Source organism: Triplophysa dalaica, chromosome 23 (assembly GCF_015846415.1).
Source record: "Triplophysa dalaica isolate WHDGS20190420 chromosome 23, ASM1584641v1, whole genome shotgun sequence".
Lineage (NCBI taxonomy): Eukaryota > Metazoa > Chordata > Actinopteri > Cypriniformes > Nemacheilidae > Triplophysa > Triplophysa dalaica.
In genome coordinates, this window is record NC_079564.1 from 5,362,532 (window position 1) to 5,383,708 (window position 21,177).

General features: G+C 37.1%; 1 protein-coding gene across 1 annotated transcript; it reads right to left on the reverse strand.

Moving 5' to 3' along the window:
• Nucleotides 1–986: 986 nt before the first annotated feature.
• itprid1 (ITPR interacting domain containing 1) lies at nt 987–15,701 on the reverse strand. Its single transcript, XM_056738530.1, has 18 exons — nt 15,501–15,701; nt 14,480–14,516; nt 14,114–14,319; nt 13,676–13,724; nt 13,481–13,518; nt 13,059–13,115; nt 10,812–10,860; nt 9,650–9,724; nt 8,438–8,640; nt 7,719–8,137; nt 7,574–7,634; nt 6,940–7,064; nt 5,066–5,998; nt 3,376–3,503; nt 3,177–3,288; nt 2,815–3,093; nt 2,363–2,411; nt 987–1,740 (listed from the first exon to the last, which is right to left on the reverse strand). Exons 3-17 carry the CDS (start codon nt 14,208–14,210, stop codon nt 2,364–2,366), a joined length of 2,673 nt encoding a protein of 890 aa, XP_056594508.1. The 5' UTR covers nt 14,211–14,319; nt 14,480–14,516; nt 15,501–15,701; the 3' UTR covers nt 987–1,740; nt 2,363.
• Between the last annotated feature and the right edge of the window lie 5,476 nt (nt 15,702–21,177).

Below are 21,177 nucleotides of genomic sequence, written 5' to 3' on the forward strand. Positions count from 1 at the left end.
TTATAAAGGACTTAAACTGCACATGCGTACCCAATGAGTGATAAGGAAACGTGGCCAGAACAAGTTAACAGAAAGCTTGATTTACAGGGTGGGTATACAATTCGGCAGTTTGCACACTATACATAAACATTGATAGAGGGATCAAATATATAATTGATTCTCAGGAAATTGTCTAGTTTCTTTGCCACTACATAGTATTGATATATTGTAAGATCAATTACATATAGTGAATTTGGTCACACTGTTAATGGAGGTGTTATTGAATGTACATCATATTTGGGAAACAACATCATAAATGCACCCAAAGGGATTAAACGCTTCCAGAATAAAAGTTTGTGTTAACATAATACATAGTATGTCTGTGTACCGTGCATGTTCATTTTGAAAATATAAAAACACAAACATGCATATATTTCAGCAAAATATAAAAATGTATAAACATTGATGTATAATTTAAATGATTGGTAAATATAAAGAAATACATGTAAATATTACCTAAATATGTATACATGTATGTGTTTATATTTTCTAATTGAATATGCAAAGTATTCAGACATACTGTATATTATGTGAACACAAACTTTTATTCTGGATGCGATGAACAGTTTGACAGGCCTAGCGTTGAGGAGCATTATTCATTTAAAGCAGGGGTGTCCAATGTCGATCCTGGATGGCCACAGTCCTGCAGAGTTTAGCTCTAACTTGGCTCGACACAGCTGTTTTGAAGTTTCTAGTCTGCTATATGAGACCTTGATTAGCTGTTCAGGTGTGTTTGATTAGGGTTAAAGCTAAACTTTGCAGGACACCGGCCCCCCAGGGCTGACTTTGGAAACCCCTGATTTAAAGGAAAGACCCATTTCAAGCATTTTGTTCTGCAACAGGACTGAAATCTCATTGTACAAAATATATATTGTTCAAACGCATCATGATGTTCAATTTATAACAAGACATGCAAAATGTAATTGACAAGGTTTAATTAAAATAACACTTAAAATAATTAAAATAACACTTAATGTTAAACTCCGTAACAATGAAAACTTGGCTGTAACCATCTCTTACGAAAATGAACCATGATTGTATTACAAAAAAAACATGGTTACTAGGGTTAAACCATAACGGTAGCATAAAACCATGGTTCATTTTCAAAAGTTTGTAAATTAACAAAGGCCATTTACCATAGGATTCAATGTAACAATTTAACAGTCATTCATAAAGTTCATCAGTTTGTTTATTGTGTGGGTTTCCCTACGGTGGTCCCACAATATCAGTTCTGATGGCAATAACATTTCAAATCTTGAAACTGAAAACAAGCCATGCAATTGAACATGTATCTGCTGGATTCTCCAGGAACATAAAATATACATGCATGTGAATGTCTCTGAAACACTGGAAGTGGCATGAGATCAAGGATCCAACAGGAAGCAGCAGGATTGGCTCTGAGGGATGTGAAACACTCTGGTCTGTCAGGAGAGCAGCTGCTTCCTTATACGGTCAACACACAGCGTGACAGTGAAGTGCTTCATGAAGACAAACAGAGGTAAAGAATAAGAGGGAGAGTGAAGCTGCCGGGGGGTCATTGTGGGGGGCTTGTGCTGCATTAGAGAAGATACGTACAGACATTCATTCATCTGGACATTTTAGACATCACTCTTTATTAGTCATAAACTCGGGAGTCAGCACTTCCTAATACTTCAGAGATTGGCAGGAATCTGCAGGATGTCACAGTGTGTCACTGCATTACTAAAAAATAAATAAAGACAAGAGACAAAAATGATTAATTTTAACATAAAATGTGAATTTGTGTCAACATTTTGTGGCTTTTAATCCACGTGTGTTGACTGTTACTCAGATTCATACATATTATAGATACATATACTGTATGTTCTCTCTATTCAGAAATAAAGTTTTGTTATTATACATTTATTCACATTTTTATTTTTCAAATATAGTTAATTTGTTCAAGTTTTTGCAATTTTGTTTCTGTTATGCGCTTTTGTAATTTTATTATTTATTTATTCTTTTATTTTTATTTTGCTATTTAAGTTTATTTCTATTTCCTACATTTTGGATTAGGCAGATTTATTATAGATTTAGGCATTTTATTTTAATTTGCAGAAATGTTTTTATATGTTTAAATAATGCCCTAGTTTAGTTTTGTACATTTAGTGAACTTCTATAACCTTGACTCTCTTAGGAAGAGAGTCCTATATATAACATTGGTCACAGGTAAAAATATGGGTTAATGAATTTTGGGGATCTTTTAGTTACTTCCAACTATAATTTACTTTGAAAATAACATCTTTTAGATTCCAAATGTTAAACTTGTTTTTAAAAAATCACATAATAAATAAATCCCACAAACCTTATTCCAATGAGGTATTTTTCAGAGAAAGCTGCAATGAATTTTTCAACTGAAAGAAAAAAACACACAATTATCACTAGGGATGTAACAATATCAAAATCTCACTGTACGATAATACCTCGGTATAACGTCCACAAGGTATTTATTGCACTTATTAAAATGACAAATGATGACTTAGTAAAGTGTCTGTTTATTAATATAAAATAAAATTATTGCACCAGATGGACCATGACAAAGGTAACTTCTATTATATTTTTCCAACTTTCTTTATGTTAGGCCCAGAAGACCTATTATTTCATCCAGTCATTGTGACCACGATAATATCTACACAATTTTGGTATTACGATAACATGATATTGATAATATTGTTTCATCCCTAACAAACACTTTTATAAACATTTAGTCCTTATAACACTCATTATTATTCTGTCAAAGACGGTCCAAGATCTTACACTTTTAATAAAGGCTACAAAATCCAACTGGTCCGGCTTGTAGTTTGAATCCCACTGGGTTTGATAGGGGGACCTGTGAGGATCCTGCAATGTCCTCTGATGTGTGTGACATGTGCAGTGATGATGGCAACATCTCTGTGGGCTGGACGTCACAGGGATCAGACAGCACTGGACGGCGACGCTCCTGGTGGAGGTGGGTTCTGGACCAGGTGGGTCAGAAGGAACGATCTGCAGCTGGGAACACAGCTGAGACTGTTCGTCCAGGAGTCGATTCAGCTTCTACAACACATCAGCACAAGGTTGAAGCAAACCCAAACTGCTGTTTGAGAAAGATTCATTAATCGTTTACGTCATTTTTTTACTATTTTGATGCTGTCGTCATAGTGTTGAACCAAATCAGATAACTGCTGTTCCAGCACGCTGGCTTCCTCTTTGACAGCCGCTCGAAGCCTTAAGACATCTTCCACTTCCTCTCTGAAACACAACCTCAATTTCAAACACTGTAACTTAAACACCACTGTTAAAAGAACACGACATCATCCATGCAGACCCAAAATTCACCTGTAGGACTCTGAAAGACTCCCGAGCACAGACGCCTGCTCCTCTTCTAGCCTCAATTCAATTTCAGTCAAAACAGTCCGAAACTTTCTCATGCACTTCATCATGTCTTCTAGCTCGTTCAGGGAGTACTGAAAACAGAGACGAATATATTTCATTTACTTAACCCTTGTGTCAATATAAACATGTATGACTTTCTTTATTCAGAACACAAAAGAACATATTTTGATGAACGTTGGGAAGCAAACAACACCGACCCCCCTTTCACTTCCACTGTGTGAGCACATAACAAGACATTTCTCAAAATATCTTATTTTATGTTCCACAGAAGAGAGAGTCATATACAGATCCTGAAAGACATGATGACAGAGTTTAGATTTTGGGTGAATGATCCTTTTAAGCAGGTTTTGTGGTCGATCTGGGACCTCTGACCTTCAAATGCAGAGCTTCACTTGAGTGATTTCGAGCGAGGATTAGAGCTACAGAGGTTTAGTTGTGCGTGTCTGTGTTTAAAGGGTGTAAAGATTCTGAAGTGGTCGACGCGTTCTAGTATTTTCCATTACACATGCAAATGAAGTATTCAAATTCCAATGAGCCTCATTAAACATACTGTAAGCCTCTCGCATGCAGCTTTATTCTCACAGACCGAAGAGGACGAGGTACATGAGTTTATCCAAGAATAGAACATGTTTAATCGTCATTTGTTCTTAAAAACATGAGAACGATACAAGTGTAGTTGTGAACAAGTTTTTTTTTGGTTTGTCAAAACCAAAACTAGTAACTAGTTGGGTGTAACTAGTAATTTAGTAATTTGTAACTGTAATTTATTTACTTTTCCCTTGAAAAGTAAAGTAAGGGATTACTCTCATTTTTCTGTAATTTAATTACAGTTATGTCTGATGTAACATTTGTGTGTGCAATAGTGGATTCGAAATCTATGCTTTAATGTCTAATTGTCACATTTGTAGTACTTTGGTAAGTTAATACTACTACATTGTGTAGTTTTATATCATTTATTTGAATGAATTAAAAGAGCCGTTTCATGTCTATCCTTAAAAAAGTAATGAAAATACATTTTGGAGAGAGTAATTTTGACAGTAATTTAATTGCACTATTGAATATGTTGTAACTAGTACTTCATTACTTTTTCAGAGTAACTTGCCCAACACTGGTTGTGGGTTTGATAGCATCTGAGAGGGTCATGGTCAGCAGAGAGAATACAATTATTATGATAGTTAAAAATAACAACTATTATACTATACAACTAACCGTGGTCAGCAAACTAAGGTTCATGAACTTTAAATGGAGAAACAAAACAAAACACACAAATCTACATTTGGTCAAATATGATCAAGACTATCTTAAATATAGCTTGCAGATAGGTTAACTGCTGACACAGAACTAAGATGTCATCACGTTTTCGCGTCTTTGCCAGAGGAGATCATGTATTTACGAAATGCGTTCTGCATAGCAGTGTGTCTGTTCAGGCCTACTGTAGAACTTCATGTCGACTTCCATGTAAGTGGAAGTATGTAGATAGAAATAGCTCATTCTAAGGTAATAAAACATAACACTTCATTCTGTACGGCTGTTTTTACACCTCTGAAGACATGCTATATTGCATTTCTATCAATAGATCATCTTAAAAAATGACACACAGCATCTTAAAAATGTATGGTGTTAATTTACTCACAGGCAGATCGGACTGCAGCTCAGGTTGAATTTTTGCCCAGATGTTATTGTATCTGACCGGAGACCCGCAGTAAAAGCATCGCTGTGTCCCCGCCCACAGCGCGCACTGCCACCTGCGGTCTTCTTCCTCATAAGACAACCCCGTATCCAGAGACATGGCCCGCATGCGCAAACATCTGACATCTCTAGAGCGCTCCATAGAGTTCCACAAGTAAGGAGTGGAGGTCTCAACAGATGTAAAAGGAGAATATGTGGTGGGCGTTTGCTCGACTCCAGAGTCATTGTCAATGAACACATCAGACCAGGACCTCCTGGAGAAAGATTCTCTTCTGCGTTTGAGCGCCGTGGGGGAATTGCGTCCGACAGCAACGTCTGTTTGATACTGTGATTCTGGTGTGTGATCGGAGACTGCAGTTTCTGAGGACAAAACCGGCTCACATTCCTCATGAGTGGTCAACGTATTATCCACAATTGTTCCCGGAACAGCCGGAGAGAAGTTTGTCTGGGCAGATTGTAGTTCCTCAAAAAGGGATGTGCTTTGAGTATAAAAACGCTGATCGGAGGTTTGTAGTCTGTCACGAATTTCCATCGGATAACTCACAGGATCCATCTGAACAAAGTACGCTAATGTGTAAACACCATTACTGTTCATTTGACTAATATGTGGTGACGAAGAATCTGAATTTCTGCTTTCAGTCAATATTCTTTCCGTCTGGCCCGAGTCTGGTGTTGTCAGAACAGTGTGCGAGTCCACTATGTTGTTAATACTTCCAGAGTTTTCTTTTCCCAGAACACTGTTTATTGAGGGTGATGTGGAGGAGTCGGTGTGACTGTAGTTTTCTGTGGTTCTGTGTGGTTCTACGGCATGTTCCTTTGTGTCTACAGAGTTCTTTTGCAGGGTTTTTGTATCGTCTTGTGAAATACCATGTAGCCTCTGCAAAACAGAATCAGATATTCATAAATACACCAAGTCGGTAATAAATGTCTTTTAAATGGCCAACAAGGGGGCCTCAAATGAATTGAAATTATTTAAAATAATACAAAACTTGAATTAAATTATTATTTTATATTTTTAATATTTCAATATATAACAATAATTGTTATTTTATAACAAACATGCATCTTAATGTAGAATATTATATATCAGAACAATTGTAAGAGGACAACACCCTTTATGCTTAGAAAATATATTTTTTCTATACATTAACTGACAATAAGTTAAATAATCGTATATGTTTGAAAATACATCGAATAATACACTGTTAATATCAAAATATGTTGAACAATACATAAGGAATTGCCACTTTTCATATCTTGAAAACTATAATCACTTGGTTCCAATATGGAAATATTTTATTTAATATCTTGCATTATATTTTCCAGTATAGTTTCTAAAGGCAGCCTTAAAGTACAAAGGTGAAGATGCACTGCCGTAAATGTTATTTTTCCAGTTTTTTGAAGGATGTCACACACAAGCTATGTTATAAAATTTCCTTTTTTATAAATACAGCGATAGAGGTTTACATACATTACATACATACTCTCATTCCATTTGTGTGAATCTGTTACTTACACTTTGAAAACTGACAATTATTGCCAACTTTGGTTTACTTGTCTAATTCAATTCAAAAGTATGTCTATAGCACTTTTTACAATGTTGAATTGTTGCAAAGCAGCTTTACACTAAATCGATTTGAGCAAATCATCCCAAGCTACTATACATCTGAGTATCTTACTATTGAAAGTACACTAGCTATCATAAATGATATGTTATCCTTAAATGCTATAAACCTAAATTATAAACGAAAGCACAGATTCAAAGCTGTTTGATGGCACGAACTCTCTGTAAAATGTATTGAAAAACGCATATCTCACCTTCCTGGGCTCAGATCCAGGGCTGTTGTGATGAAGCAGGGCAGGTATGAACGGTTCTTCTAAAAAGCTGCTGCTGTCAGACTGATAGCTGTTCGTTCTCGTCACCTGAGAGTCCAAAAGTCCACCTGCACAGAACCAAGAGCTATTATCACCAGTCCTTCAAAAGAACACTAGAGCGTCTTATTCAGACTAAACAAACATGTTGTTGAAGTGATAGGTCGGAAGTTTGAACTATTCGTGGCCGTAACGCAAACTCTGCACACATGATGAGTCTCCTTTGCATAATATCTAAGATGGAAATTGTTACATGTAACATATTTGAATTCACGGTGGCTTTAAAAAGAAAACATTTACCTCTCATGCAAATAAAAATATATTTTTTAAGAGATAGTTCGCCCAAAAACAACGCTTTTTCCCATAGAACACAAATTGGGATATTGGCATCCATACAATGGAAGTCAATGGGGGCGAATGCTGTTTGGTCTTAAACTTTCTACCAAATTCTTCTTTTATGTTCTGCAGAAGAATAAAGTCTGAATAAAGTTTGAATTGATACGAGGGTGAGTAAGGATGAAAGACGTTTCATTTTTGGTGAACTATCCCTTTAAGTCAGCTTAAAATCAACAGCACAGACCTCCAGGATCCACAGGACCGCTGCATTTCCCCAGAACACTTCCCTCATCTACACTTTGAATCTGGGAGAAGACAGATCAACGTTAGAAACGAAGCAACGTGGACCTACACAGGGACGATGTCACAGCAGATCCACTACACTTCACCTCCTCCAGCTCGAACGATTCCAAGGGCTGTCGCGTCCCCTTTCCCATGGACAATGGGATCGAGTCGTGTTTCAACCGGTCTGTTGTTACTCTTACAACAGGCTCCGAACTAACGCTGTGCTCTTCTTTTAGGGGAGAGAGACTGCTGCTGTCAGACACTTTGCTGCGTTTTGGAGGGATTCTTTTATCTACTAAGGATTCTGGATCAGACTTAGACGAGGTTGCGGAAGAATGCTTGGCCTGAGACGTTCGCTCTTGTCTGAGGGTCTTCTTGGCAGCCCTACGGAGAATGGTGGCCACATGCTTTCTTCTTTCACGTGCCTCCGTCTGGGAGAATAATGGGTCTGAACCCTGAGCACCGACCAGATTGGAGAACGTTGTGGTGACCTGCTGGAGAACTTCGAGCTGTCTAAACCGACCTGGAAACGGATAGAGGAAATTAAGTTTCATAAAAAATTTGGCTCACTTGTCAGACATTCAACATATCACAGCTGTACAGGAAATGAATGTCAAATTTTTATCTTTAGAAAAAGTTTGTTTTCATAGTTACGATCGCTTGCTAGTCATTCAACAGCTAAGGTATTGAGGTCAATTTAAACAATGTGTAGTTCTGCACTTCCCCGAATTTTGGAAACATTCAATTTAAACCACTTTTACTGAAAAGATCTACGGATATTGAGGTCAGACTAGCTCCTATTTTCTGCAAACTGGTTGCTCACTCCTGACGTCTGGGTTTTCGATGTCCATTCGGCTTTGCTGAGCATCCAGAAACAGCTGTAAGCTGATGCCACGGGCATTGGATTGGTAACTGAGGAACCTTGCCGGAATTCTTCCCGCGAGGTCGGGCTCATCAATGCCGAACCCCAAATCCAGCAGGAATTCTTCAGGATCGTTCTGCATCATGTTCAACACATCCATTACGCTGTGAAATAAAAATACTTGAATTAATAACTTCAAAGCAATTTGCATGTGCACATTAAGCCCCGCCCCCTTTGAAGCGTGCCGAAAAATGAAAAGTCCCATTTTAAAGTGTGTTTTAAAGTCCCGGTGAAATTAAAAATGTTTTTTTTTTACGAAATATTACAGCGTTTATATATAAAGTAAATATAAGTTAATAACTTGTCAATGTGGGTCATTTTCTTTTTAAAATTCATTTAGCCTCTGAAAATGCACTTCCGCCCTTTATTGACGGTCCATCTGAAAAGATATAAACTAGACGGTTTGGACGGAGCATCCGTTACCTCCTCCCCTTCAACTGTCAGTCTGCTGCCAGTTTCATTTCAAAATCAATACAACAGCTGTTTTAATACACCAATCAATTCGCAGTGAAAAACGCAAGCCACACCCACTTTGGATTTCCATTTCATGCGTAATTGTGTCAGAATATGAAAGTAAAAACGGTCGCAACTTCCGGTTCACTTAGACTTTAAACAAATAATCTGGGTCTGATAGATGCATTCCAATTCAGAAAATTTGTTGAAAGGTTTATTTTTTAACAAAATATTACAATTTTGAATATAAAGGCTACACACAGAAAAACTATAAAAACATTATTGAAGTCGCGTTGGTATTAGTAAATGTAAACAAAATAGAATTTAAACAGAATCCTTGAGGTATCAAGTGATATTTTTATAGTATTCAATAAAGCCACAAATACATCGCTGCTGTCCTTCTGAAACCTCGTATCTCCATGCTTCATGACTTATTATTTTTGTCATAAATCATTATTATTAGTCCCCATTGGTTTTTGGAAATATCTAACCAATAAAAAGTAATTGCTTGTCAACTTTGACAACACGCTATTTAATCATTTAAGAAGTAGTTCATTTCCTTAAAAAAGCAAATTTGGACATACAAGTTTTCCGAAGGACAGCATCAATATATTTAAGATAATTATCATGGATGGGGTGGGGGGTGAAGGTGGTCCTGACCTGACTTCAGATTGCTTCGAGAAAGCAGATGCAAAGCTGTTCCACCTGCACAGATCAGGAAGATCTTGAGATGACCTGTATGTGACATCGGAAAGTTTTATGAGGAGGGCCCTGAAACGTGATTAAACACTGTTGACCTATCTCCTAGTTTCCACTCAACACGCCACATCCCTACAGTCACTCCTGGAATCGCTCTTCTCTCCATCAGTGACAATCCACCTCATGCAAACCAGTCCAGCAGCCCATGAGACAGCAGGTAAACACCACCAGATGAGCATTTGCATGGGAAATGTGACTCGGGTTGCTGACTGGTTTCCAAATTAGAGACCCACAGCTCACATAGGTATACATATTCGTGCCTTCATGACTTCATCACATATTATATACACACATCTTTTATATATATAATGTTTATACATATACATCTACATACACACCATAATAGTATGTAGTCACATAACAAATGTTTGACATTGGGTTTTCCAAACACTAAAATCGTCAAAGTGTAAATTCTGTCATCATTTACTCACGCTCATGTTATTTCATACCTGCATAAATTACTTTGTTCCGATGAACACAAAAAGAGATATTTGGAAGAATGTTAGTCATTTTCAGTTCCGGGACATACTTGATCACCATAGTAGGAGAATTAAATGGTAGTCAAAGGTGCCTGAGAACTATTTGTTTTCATGAATTCTTCAAAGTTTCTTATTTTGTGTTCAACAGAACAAAAAAAGGAAATATTTTTTCCTACTATGGTAGTGGATGATGTCCCAGAACTGAAAATGGCTAACATTCTTCCAAATATCTTTCTCTGTGTTCATTGGAACAAAGAAATGTATACAGGTTTTTAACAACCTGAGAGTGAGTAAATGATGACAGATTGTTCATTTTTGGATGAACTACCCCTTTAAAGTCCTTGTTTAAATCTAGCTTCTGTAATTGAAACAATTTACATTATTATGTTAAACAACGTGTACAAAATCCTCTTGGAAGTAACCATCCAGATGGAAGACACTAATACACGGATGTGTTTGCTTTAATCATCCCCCCTAAACATCAATAAATACATTGTCTACAAATATTCACAAACATATAAAAAAGTTTTTCCAAAAGTTAAACGTATCCAGAAGCAAAGCAAGAAGACCAGTCGGGTTCTTACCTCAGAAACTCACGTACAGTCCTGATGGAGCGTTTACCATATAAAGATGCTGCATCAAACACAGGAAAAGAAAAGAGGAGGTCATTTAAAGATGGAAAACAGCTCCGCTTTCAATTAAACACCTCCGGATTGTTGTACGGTAGCTATATTAGGTCAATATTCTTCTTTGTCACGTTGATGTTCTCATAAACAACTTTACAGAAGACTTTGGCATGCTGTCAGGGACATGTCGAGTCTTGATGTCTTCGTAAGCACAAGCTGGTCCATTAAGGAAAGCTTATACTGTCCAAGCAATCTTTTTTTAAATCGTAGCAGATCCAAAGTGTAACAATCTATTCCATTCTGTAGCGTCCATTGCCACTGTGTTACGAAACCAAAGCACCACATTGCAAGAGGCGTGTCTGAGTGACCAAATCTGACTGACGGAATGGGAAGCAGAGATTTAGAGGAGGTAAGCAACATTTTCCAAAGAGAGGTGAATGAATATAACAATATAAATTATAACAGCAAACCTCATAAAGAAGAAACATCACAGATGAGATGTAATATCTCGGACATTATTGGGATTAAATGGAGAGCGTATGTAAAACTTGCTAAAGGAATAGTTCACCTTCAAAATGATCATTCTATCATCATTTACTCACGCTGTTGTGATTTTAAACCTGTGTGATATTCTTTCTTCTGTAAAGCACAAAAGAAGATATTTTGAAAAATGTTGGCAACCAAAACAGTGGGTCCCCATTGACTTCTACTGTGTGGACACAAAATCAACGGTTTTCTGAAACCAACATCAAAATGTCTTCTTTGTGTCCCACAGAAAAAAAGAAAGTTTGAAATGACAGGAGGGAATTTTAATTTAGATAGTGAACAACATGTACTCGTGTAAGTCTCCTGCATCTAGAGATAGAGATGTTTCTTCTGGGAAAAAGATTGAGAAATCTCACAAATGTCTCCATTAGAGTTTCAGAAGAGATGTCGGCAATGTCACAAACTGAGCTCAGATTTGCCAAGTCTGCAATCAAAAGTCAATATGATTGAAGATCTCAATATAAACTCAAATATAAACCCAAATCCAGTTTATTTGACCTCTACAATCTACATTAATTTTACACCTCCTTACACCTCTTGTACCTCAAATTGTCTCATTTCTCTCTGTTTTGAAGTTGATATTAAAATGAAAAACAACTGAAAACTACATCCTGAGTCTAAAAGAGCAAAGATAGATTTAGCAAAAAGACTCATTAGATGCCAAGAAAACAAGTGCGGATGGGCAAAGTAAACACTATATTGAGACATTTTTAATGACATATTAAAAGTTAAGGAAGCTGTTGAATGTCCCATGTATTGAAGTGAAAGGACGCCTGGTATAAAGGAAAGCTCGTAGGTAAACCTCAGGAAATTTCCCTACAGCCTCAGTGTGTGTGCTCAAAGGAAAGGCTCAGCCCAAAAATGAAAATTGAGTCATTACTCAACCTCACGTCATTACAATTCCAAATGATGTTGTGTTGCGTTTAAAGGGATACAATACTATCATCATTTAATCACCCTCGGATTGTTCAAAACTCTTTGCTAAACACAAAGGAAGATATTTGGAAGAATGTCATCAACCAAACAGATCTCATCCCCCATTGACTGGGGGCATTCATTTTCCCTATGGCAGTAAATGGTCAAACGATCCCTTTAAAGGAAGTCATCAGAGTTTGGAACCCCATGAGGGTGGGGAAATCATGATAATCTTAATATCTATGTTTTCTTTAAAAGCATAAGAAGCAGGTACCAACTAAAACATCAACTATTGGTTAATCCAAACTATTATCTTCATTTTAATTCACAGGAATATCACAACATCCGCCATAAAATACTACACTGATAGGAAAGTTGTCTCAGGTCCAATAAAGATCCAGGAACATGTCCTACTTGGGTCAATTGCTTTGTGATGAACAGCACATATTTAACCTGCTTTATCTACTCCTTATCTGTTTCACTTGATTGGAAACCACACAGAAGAAGATGTTTCTACAAATGATTTGTGGTACAATTTGGACAAGATGTGACCCGAGCAGGAGACAGCCGGGGCTGGAATGTCTCACACTCCGCTGGTGTTTGTGTTAGAAGGTATGGAAAGGTTTGCCGTGTTTAAAATCCAGGATTAGGTGGTCCTTCGAAATCATTTGAACTATTCTGAGATGCAACTTGCTTGTGTTTCGGTGTGACCAAACCCAATATTATAAAATAAGGTATGCTTACCTTCCACTCCCAATGCCAGGTCATCATCTTTGCTGTCAGTTTCCTTTACGGTTTTCACTGAAAGCAAATCGATGTTGTTTACAATACAGAATTTAAAAAGCATATACAAATATAAAACAAACACAGTCGGATCACCTGCTGATTTAGTGGTGAAACAAAAAACTAAGCCTGACTGTTTACCAAACAGATCATGTTCAAATATAAACTCAATATTTACATGCTCTGGGATAAAACAGGGATGGAAATTTATCCAACTTTAGTCTGTAAAGCTACATATTTAAATAGAAACTATGATGTAAAAATACACAAATCTAAAGAATTTCCTCCTATAGAACGACATTTTATCCAATGGCTTCTAAACTAAACCCCTTTAACTGAACATGAAAGGACTATTTGTTTAGCAAATGCCGTAATAACCTTACCTGTTGTCTCCAGGACAACCTCTGGTTTTGTTTCTTCCCTAAACAAAGAATTTCCATTATCACTACAAGGAAAAGCTTTAGACATCACTTTGAAAACAGTATAGCAAGGTAAAAACCTTCAACAAAGATTTAATGGCCATCCTAAAAGAAGCCAGAGTAAAACAGACCTGTACATTTATGAGATTCGGCTCTTACTTGGAGATTGATGTAAGCCAGTTCTGTACGTTGTCTTCTTTAAACGTTTCTGTTTAAAACAAAACAGATCGAGCATTAATAACCTCAAATGATATACAAAGAAAAACCAAATCATAGACGACGGGTGTAATGAGAAAGATCTAGATCGACGAGAGAATCGGAGGGAATAAAGAGGTGCAGTTCAAAAGAGGTGGCGTTCTATTCGCTTTGCATATTCTATGAAATATGCCAGACATGAGGTCTGCACGGCCCATGGGATTACGATTTGTCCAACTATGGCTGACACTAACCACATTTTACTAATCCATTCGCTCTTAAGAAAGCAAAACTGTCTGAACTGAAGCTTCTTCAGCTTTAATTCAAGTCAACCTATCTTACTGCATAAACTCATAGCACGAAATCTTAGATATCCATTTGAGTTAGAATTCAAAATCTCACCAAGTTCAGATCTGTCCGTCCTGCTCCGTCTGCTCCGTGAAGTCCGTAAGGTCATTCTTTTGTTGGCCAATAAATCTGCAGCCATTGTGGTGGTCATGAGGTCCGCCCCATTTAAACATCAAGTGCCAACACACAGTACTTTATAAGCCGTGTCAACTCTTCTCAAACGCTCCAAGAGAGAAAAATGCAAATATTTCTCGCCCAAGCTGACAGTCAGATCAGAAAAAGAACACTTTCTTGTTGCATTAAGTGTGTTTTGTTTGGCGCTTTGTTTTTTTAGAAATGAACTGATATTTTGGGAAAAGGTTTAGAAAGGACTTTATTAAGCATGGCAAAGATACCAAAGAAACTGTACTTCTTTACTACCTGTAATCATTATTTGGGGGAATCTTTACTGTTGAATCTGAAAAATAAATACATGCATTCACTCAGTTACAAAACTTTTTGAATTGCACGTAAAGGTACAAAGTATATTTACATGTAATATTAGCTTTCTATATACAAATATATTTCTGATTTCAAACTCAAATTACATTCATGTGAATGTTACCTTCCTTTTATGTAAAACAATTAAATGTCATTAACCACAATTATTAAGGATAAACTTGACATCTCAAATTCATGTAAAACATTTGTGACCCTCCCTGTAAAAACAACCCCCAAAATGTATTTTTTTTTGTAGTTAACTGTTTTCTACATAAAATCATCCTAAAGAACGTTGTGCGTAAATAAAACCTTGATGTCTTTAATATCACCATCTAAGGCCATGTCAAAGGTGAAATCAGATTTAGAGCTTAAACTTTGAGTTACATTATAAAAACTTTAGCCCGGGATTTCACAGACAGGTTCACATATATATAGGCAACGTTATTTAAGTCTCAGAAACACCAAATTTGAAACATTTAATATGTGTTTAAAATGTGTTTGATGAAGCCTTGCATATTGTTTGTTTACAGTAGCTTACAGTGTGTTAAATAAATGTATAGGTAAATTAACATATTAACAACATAGTCAATATTTGTAAGTTTAAAAATTACTTAATAGTGCACTATAGCTATAGTACATTCAACGTATATACCATAATATTGTAAAAGTAAAGTCATGAAGCTTCTTAGTAACGAACCACCAACCACAACAAGACAAACCTACCACCATGCATTGATTCCATATAATACTGACAAAACTCACCCACGTATCTCTTAACAAAATATTAGTAAATACAATGATTTAAGACATTCAATAGGCTAAGCCAAATGCAATGTACACTAATTATACCATAAAAGATGAAAGAATACAATGACAGTGTTCCTTTTGTAATTGAACATTTTTGACAGTAACACGACCAAACAAATACTATGCTTTATAGGCGTAAAAATAAAGTCCTCACCAAAGTCTGTGGTTCCATGCAGTGAGTGAGCACCTGTCACACGACTATTGTGTTTTTAATCCTTATCGCTTAATCAAAGGCTAAAAAAGAACAACCTTTCTGCTTTGGTCCACATTTAGGTCTGCTCCAAAAGCATTCAGAAGCGTATGCAAATCGAGAGGAAAACAACAGCCACACAAACCTGTCTGAATCTGCAGTCTTTTCCGCTCTTCTCTAATGAACCTCAACATTCTGCATGTAAGAAAGAGCGAATTTTTCTGTGTGAAGAAACTGTTGCTTAACCTGATAATAGGAAGTGAGTGAATTTCGCAATACTGTCTTTCCACGCTCCACCTGCTACCTGCAGCGCGAGGAGGGGTTTGAGATTGTCCACAAAACTAAAAAATGCTCATATTTAAAAGTTGATAAACAAACGTGTTAAATTTATTTTATAAGTTTAACAATTAGATCATTCCTAAAAGTTGCATTTTCATACTATCTTATGCAAACGCAGAAGATTGCACTTTGCAGTCACTGTTCATGCAATATACTTTGCAAATGAGCAAACTTGTTCTACTTACATTATAATATCCCATAATAGATGTGCAAACACCCATACAGAAATGCTCATATACCTTGTATAATACGTTTCTAATACAAGAATTCAGACATCATTTAATTCAATCTTTATACATTAGCTCACATAATTGGGTTGGATTTGATGAGTTCATGTAAATCTCGGAGGTTTTGTATACATTTGCAAACTTTTGTAACTTGGCATCAGGTCTCAGTTAAATAACATGGACGAGATCCATAGACTTTTCCTGCGAAACGGGAGACGTCATTTTGCTCAAAACAACTGAGCTCTATTGTGGTTTTGTTTCTTGTTGCTTCCTAAATGCAATTGATCTGCTATTTATATGTTTCAGTGTTACCTGTGTTTATCTATGTATTTATTTTAGAGGATCAAGTAATGGTCATACATGTTAAACATTTTATTCTTAAGTTTTTTTCTGACCTGCAGGATAGGTTCTGAAGTAGTTACCACAATAAAGCCATTTAGCTCGACTGATGCAACTCAGCTGCAGTTTTAATCTTTAACCACTAGATGTCACTATGGGTCCAATGTGGATTACCAATAAGTGATGCATTATTTTCAATAACACACAGTGTCTTTCATGACTTTTCCATATATACAATGTACTGTACTAACAATAAGCACTCTGCATTCTATTTTGTACACAGATTTTTGTGTGGAAGCCGGAGTAATTGTAACAGATGTTGAGATGTTTAGAAAGCAGGTGCAATTATAAAATGAAATTTTGCTTACTGTCATTTATAAAATAATGATACAATGCCATGCCTTTTTTGTCTCGTTTCAAATTCTATTTGCACAGGTCTCCAGAAGCAAATTTCCTACTTTACCAATCCCGTGTGGGATTTCACACGTGCTGATGGGGGCATCTGGAGCAGATGGGTGTGATGTACCTTTCTCCAGGGCACATGCCATTCTGCTGTACGAAATGCTTCCCATGCCATCACTAAGAATCTGTGTCTTAAACTTTCATGAACCTCATAGCTGACAGCCATATGCAAATGTTTTAAATGGGTGTATTAAGCCTTGAAGACATCTCAACCGCCCAGGCCATCACAAGCGCTCTTACCAGCAGAAGGAATCGTTCTCACATAGAAAGTCTTGGAGAGATTTGCGACCTTACGTGATGCAAACAAAAGCATATAATCAAGCAGTCTTAGATGGGGTTTGCTCGTACTGGTACGCGTTCTCAACGCGACATGAATATTTGAGCAGCCCGCAACTGCTAATTTAATCATTCAACATCTGTTACAATTACTCCGGCTTCCACACAAAAATCTGCCTGCAAAACATGAATGCAGCGTGCTTATTGTTAGTATTAAGCTTTGGAACAAAGAATATCGAAGAGACATATTTCAAAGGATCTTGCATTGTTGCTGTGATATCAATAAATAACTAAATACATACCCTGCAAGTACGATTCTTTATTTCTTAGGTCAGTGCATTTCAGATGGTAATGTATAATATTAACCTTCCTACACTCATCTTTATTTGTGTAGCCATTTACTATATTCATGTGTGGGTTTAAATCCCACAATTTCAGATCTGAGCAGAACGGTGATGCTGTTTGGAATGTGACTGTGTTCTTACGTTCGTTTTGGATGGAGCTAGTTACAGGCTTTCTGTGGGTGGGTTGAGCAGACCCTCACGAGGCTGCCGGTTGGTCACAGGGACCAGACCGTGACTAATCCAAACCCCACCAGACTGACCAGATGGGACCTTCGGACCGAACAAGAACAAGAGCAGGCCAACAATTCAGGAGGCAACAACACATGCAGAATAACCATGGTGTTTACTTAACTGAAATGATTTATGTGTTTGTGGAATATGAAGGTACTATCTTACAATAAAATAAAATATATATTTTTTATATCAGCTAACCATGGCAAACAAATGTTCTGTAGTCTACCAACTATCAGCTTTCTTCACAATAGCATCATCCCTGAAGTATTGCTTCAGAGAGAAAACACAGTTTAGCCGAGAGCCGAGCCTCAGAACAAGTGTGTGTGTGTTTGAACGTCTGTGCTGCCAAATTCTTGTATTCCAGAAAATTTACAGGAGCCTCAGAGGGTTCGAGAGTGGAGATTAAATTAAGGCCTTAAGTGGGGACAGCTGCCTGCTGAAACCAAGGACATTTCCGGTTACTCCTCAGTGTGAGCCGTCCGGCACGCTGTCCAAAACCGGTACGAGGATCCTTGCACTGGTAACAACTGAGGTTAAATTGGGCACATCCAAATAAAACCGACTGGCACAGGGTTTGGCACTAAAGGAACTAAATGCAAGCACCGCCAAACGGAACCAGTTTGTATAAAAATGCGCGACTGTATATTTATATGTAATCACACCTCTAAGTGTTTGTGCATTCGCAGATACACGCGCATTTTTTAACGAGATGTGCAACATGCAAAGGAATATTATTCAAATATCAACCAGATTTTAAAAACTCCCTTAGAGGAATGGCAGGTGATGTTTACATGCAGTTGCTGTCTTTGTCTTGCCGGTACACTATTAGTCATATGTGACCCTGGACGACAAATTAAGATTTAGGAAATAACCTTTCTACTGATATATGGATTGTTAGGATAGGACACTATCTGGCGGAACAACAACTGTTTACAAAACTGGACCTTGAGGGTGCAAAAAAGCAAAATATTGAGAAAATCGCCTTTGAAGTTGTTAATCTGAGGCAGCGTAGCAAGCCATCCACTCACAAAAATAAAGCTTTTAGACATTTACAGTAGGAAATGTATAAATTCATCTTTATGGAACATGATCTTTACTTAACATCCTAATGATTTTTTTGCATAGAATATTTTTTTTTTTAATAATGTATTTTTGGCGATTAATAACATGTTCCTGTGCTACTTAAGACTGATTTTCCAGTGTCAGATAAATTTGCTGAAAAGAATGAAAAGACTGAAATTTAATATCAAAAAGTAACCTCTCAGGTATAAAAGTGAAGGATAAGTCAAAATAAAAGGAAAAATAGGCGGATTTCCAAAACAATTTTGGTTGTGCCCTTATTGCGTTGGGGTAGATGATTAGACAAGCATGGAGAAGCCACTGATGGAAAGTGATGAAATGACATGCAAAAAAGCAGCTGTGGCCACACTAATGCATAACATTTCCATAACATTCCTACAATGTTTTAAAATGCTTTTTTTCAAGTCGGAAAAGTATCTGTTTCAGTTACACACTACTTTTTTGTTATGATAACATCATGTTGCGCATGATGTGAGGAGTGATTAGTAAGCATCGTAAATATAAAAAGTATAATTTTGCATTTTTAATGATTGTGTCCCAAAGTGTCTTTGGAAAATACTTATATAAATTCACATTTCCATTGGGAAAAATTAACATCAAGTCTGACGGACTACAGTTTGGGATGAACCATCCAGCACATTTATGCAAATGTAGTACGTCACCACATATCAAACATTTGTACTTCAGAACTGGAAAGAATGCTTTGAGAGTATTCTGTTCCAGCGCGATTAATCCCGATCAGATGTTTTTTTGTGTGTTTTTAGAGATATATATCTAACTATTTCTACATTTCACTGTGGACGGACACATTCTGGTCTCACGCTGAGCCAGATACGGCCCTATTATCACTGCATTCTTTGCAAGCAAATGCCTTCGCAAGCAAATGCCAGACAGTTTAGGAAGAAGCCCAGTGTGAACAGTGCCAGAAGAACCTAATCTGGACTGGGCAACAATCGCAAAGGACTGCAGGAGACTGTAGATGCAGCACCGGTCCAATGTGTGCCTCCACAGGGGCCAAAAGAGAGGCTATGACCCATTTAACCCGTGCCAAAGTATTCACCTGTTCCAAATGTATGCCACCTTCCTACCAATGGCAACGCGCAGGCCGGATTTGATCAGATTTAAACAACCGTGTTTGTGAAAGAGATAGACGGAGGGTGATAAGCATGAGGTTGCTCAGAGAATGTTCATCCTGATGGACATTCTTGGCACGACTTTGACATAAATCACAGTCACATCAACATTTTTGGCAGAGTGCATCCACACGACAGACACGCACATGCTTACCCCACCCGCCTCCACTGGTCCCTGGACTATAGCATTGGCTAGGTACACGAGTGAAATTAAAATCACTTAACAGTGTGAATCAGCGGCACTGAGGAGATCATTTCCTCATACGAATCACAGGGGGAAAGCGAGTCTTTGTTTTCAAGCATGGCACAAGTTCATATTTTACATCAACGGCATACTTTGTTCTAGCTTCAATGTGGTTGCATGTTAGATGGAAACATATTGGGCAAAAGCTGAACTTTAGATGCATTAATGAAGTTCTGAGATAGATAGATAAACTTCTACCGTCACTGCTACCACAATTACTACCAAGTGCCCAACTCACTTGTTTAATTTGGGACAGATCATTAAAAGTGAGAACTATAGGCAAGGTGAATATAGCTTTTGAGTCGAAAATTGCGTGTTGTGCCTAACATTTCGACATAATTGTAATTTATAAACTGTATGAAACTGCCTGACAGAAACAAACAGTTTGAAAACCAATTTGTAAAATAAGCAAACAAAGAATTACCGGTACATGCGTTTTCTAAAAGAATCGCGATGACGTGCCACCCACGGTCACGTGATCACCAGTACTTCGCTAACGAGATCGGGAAATGGATAGTGTAGTTCTTTATTACCTAAAAGACTTTGAGTTGCAGAATTTGATTGTTTATTTTAGCTTGAGTCGCTTTTTATTTTAAATATGTCATCATATAAAGCTAAAACTGTCTTCCTCGTTTGAGATGTTTAAAAAAAGTATCTTGATCAATTCATTTTGGTACACTCCTGTACCAGATGAATTATGTATATGTTATGCCATATTTGTTAAACCATTCGTGTTTACACTGTGGTTGTTGTACAAACCCTCTTTGATTATATTCAAAACGTTATAATCATACATACAATCAAACACTTAATCGCATTTAATAAAATGTCTGTGGTACCCTTGTCCCATTGAGAAGTTGTATACGTATCTTTCAGAAGAAATGACATGTTCCCAATAAATGCAAGTAATATTTTGGCTTTCCTTGTCATCAAATCATTGCATTTGCTTTTAGCTGCAAGCAG

Bases quoted from the DNA above. Each gene is read 5' to 3' on its own strand.
- itprid1 (XM_056738530.1), bottom strand. From the start codon at position 14,210: ATGACCACCACAATGGCTGCAGATTTATTGGCCAACAAAAGAATGACC. The intron at 13,519-13,675 runs GTAAGAGCCGAA...TTCTTTGTTTAG, and splicing joins TGGCTTACATCAATCTCCAA to GGAAGAAACAAAACCAGAGG. The intron at 3,289-3,375 runs GTGAATTTTGGG...GTTGTGTTTCAG, and splicing joins AGTCTTTCAGAGTCCTACAG to AGAGGAAGTGGAAGATGTCT.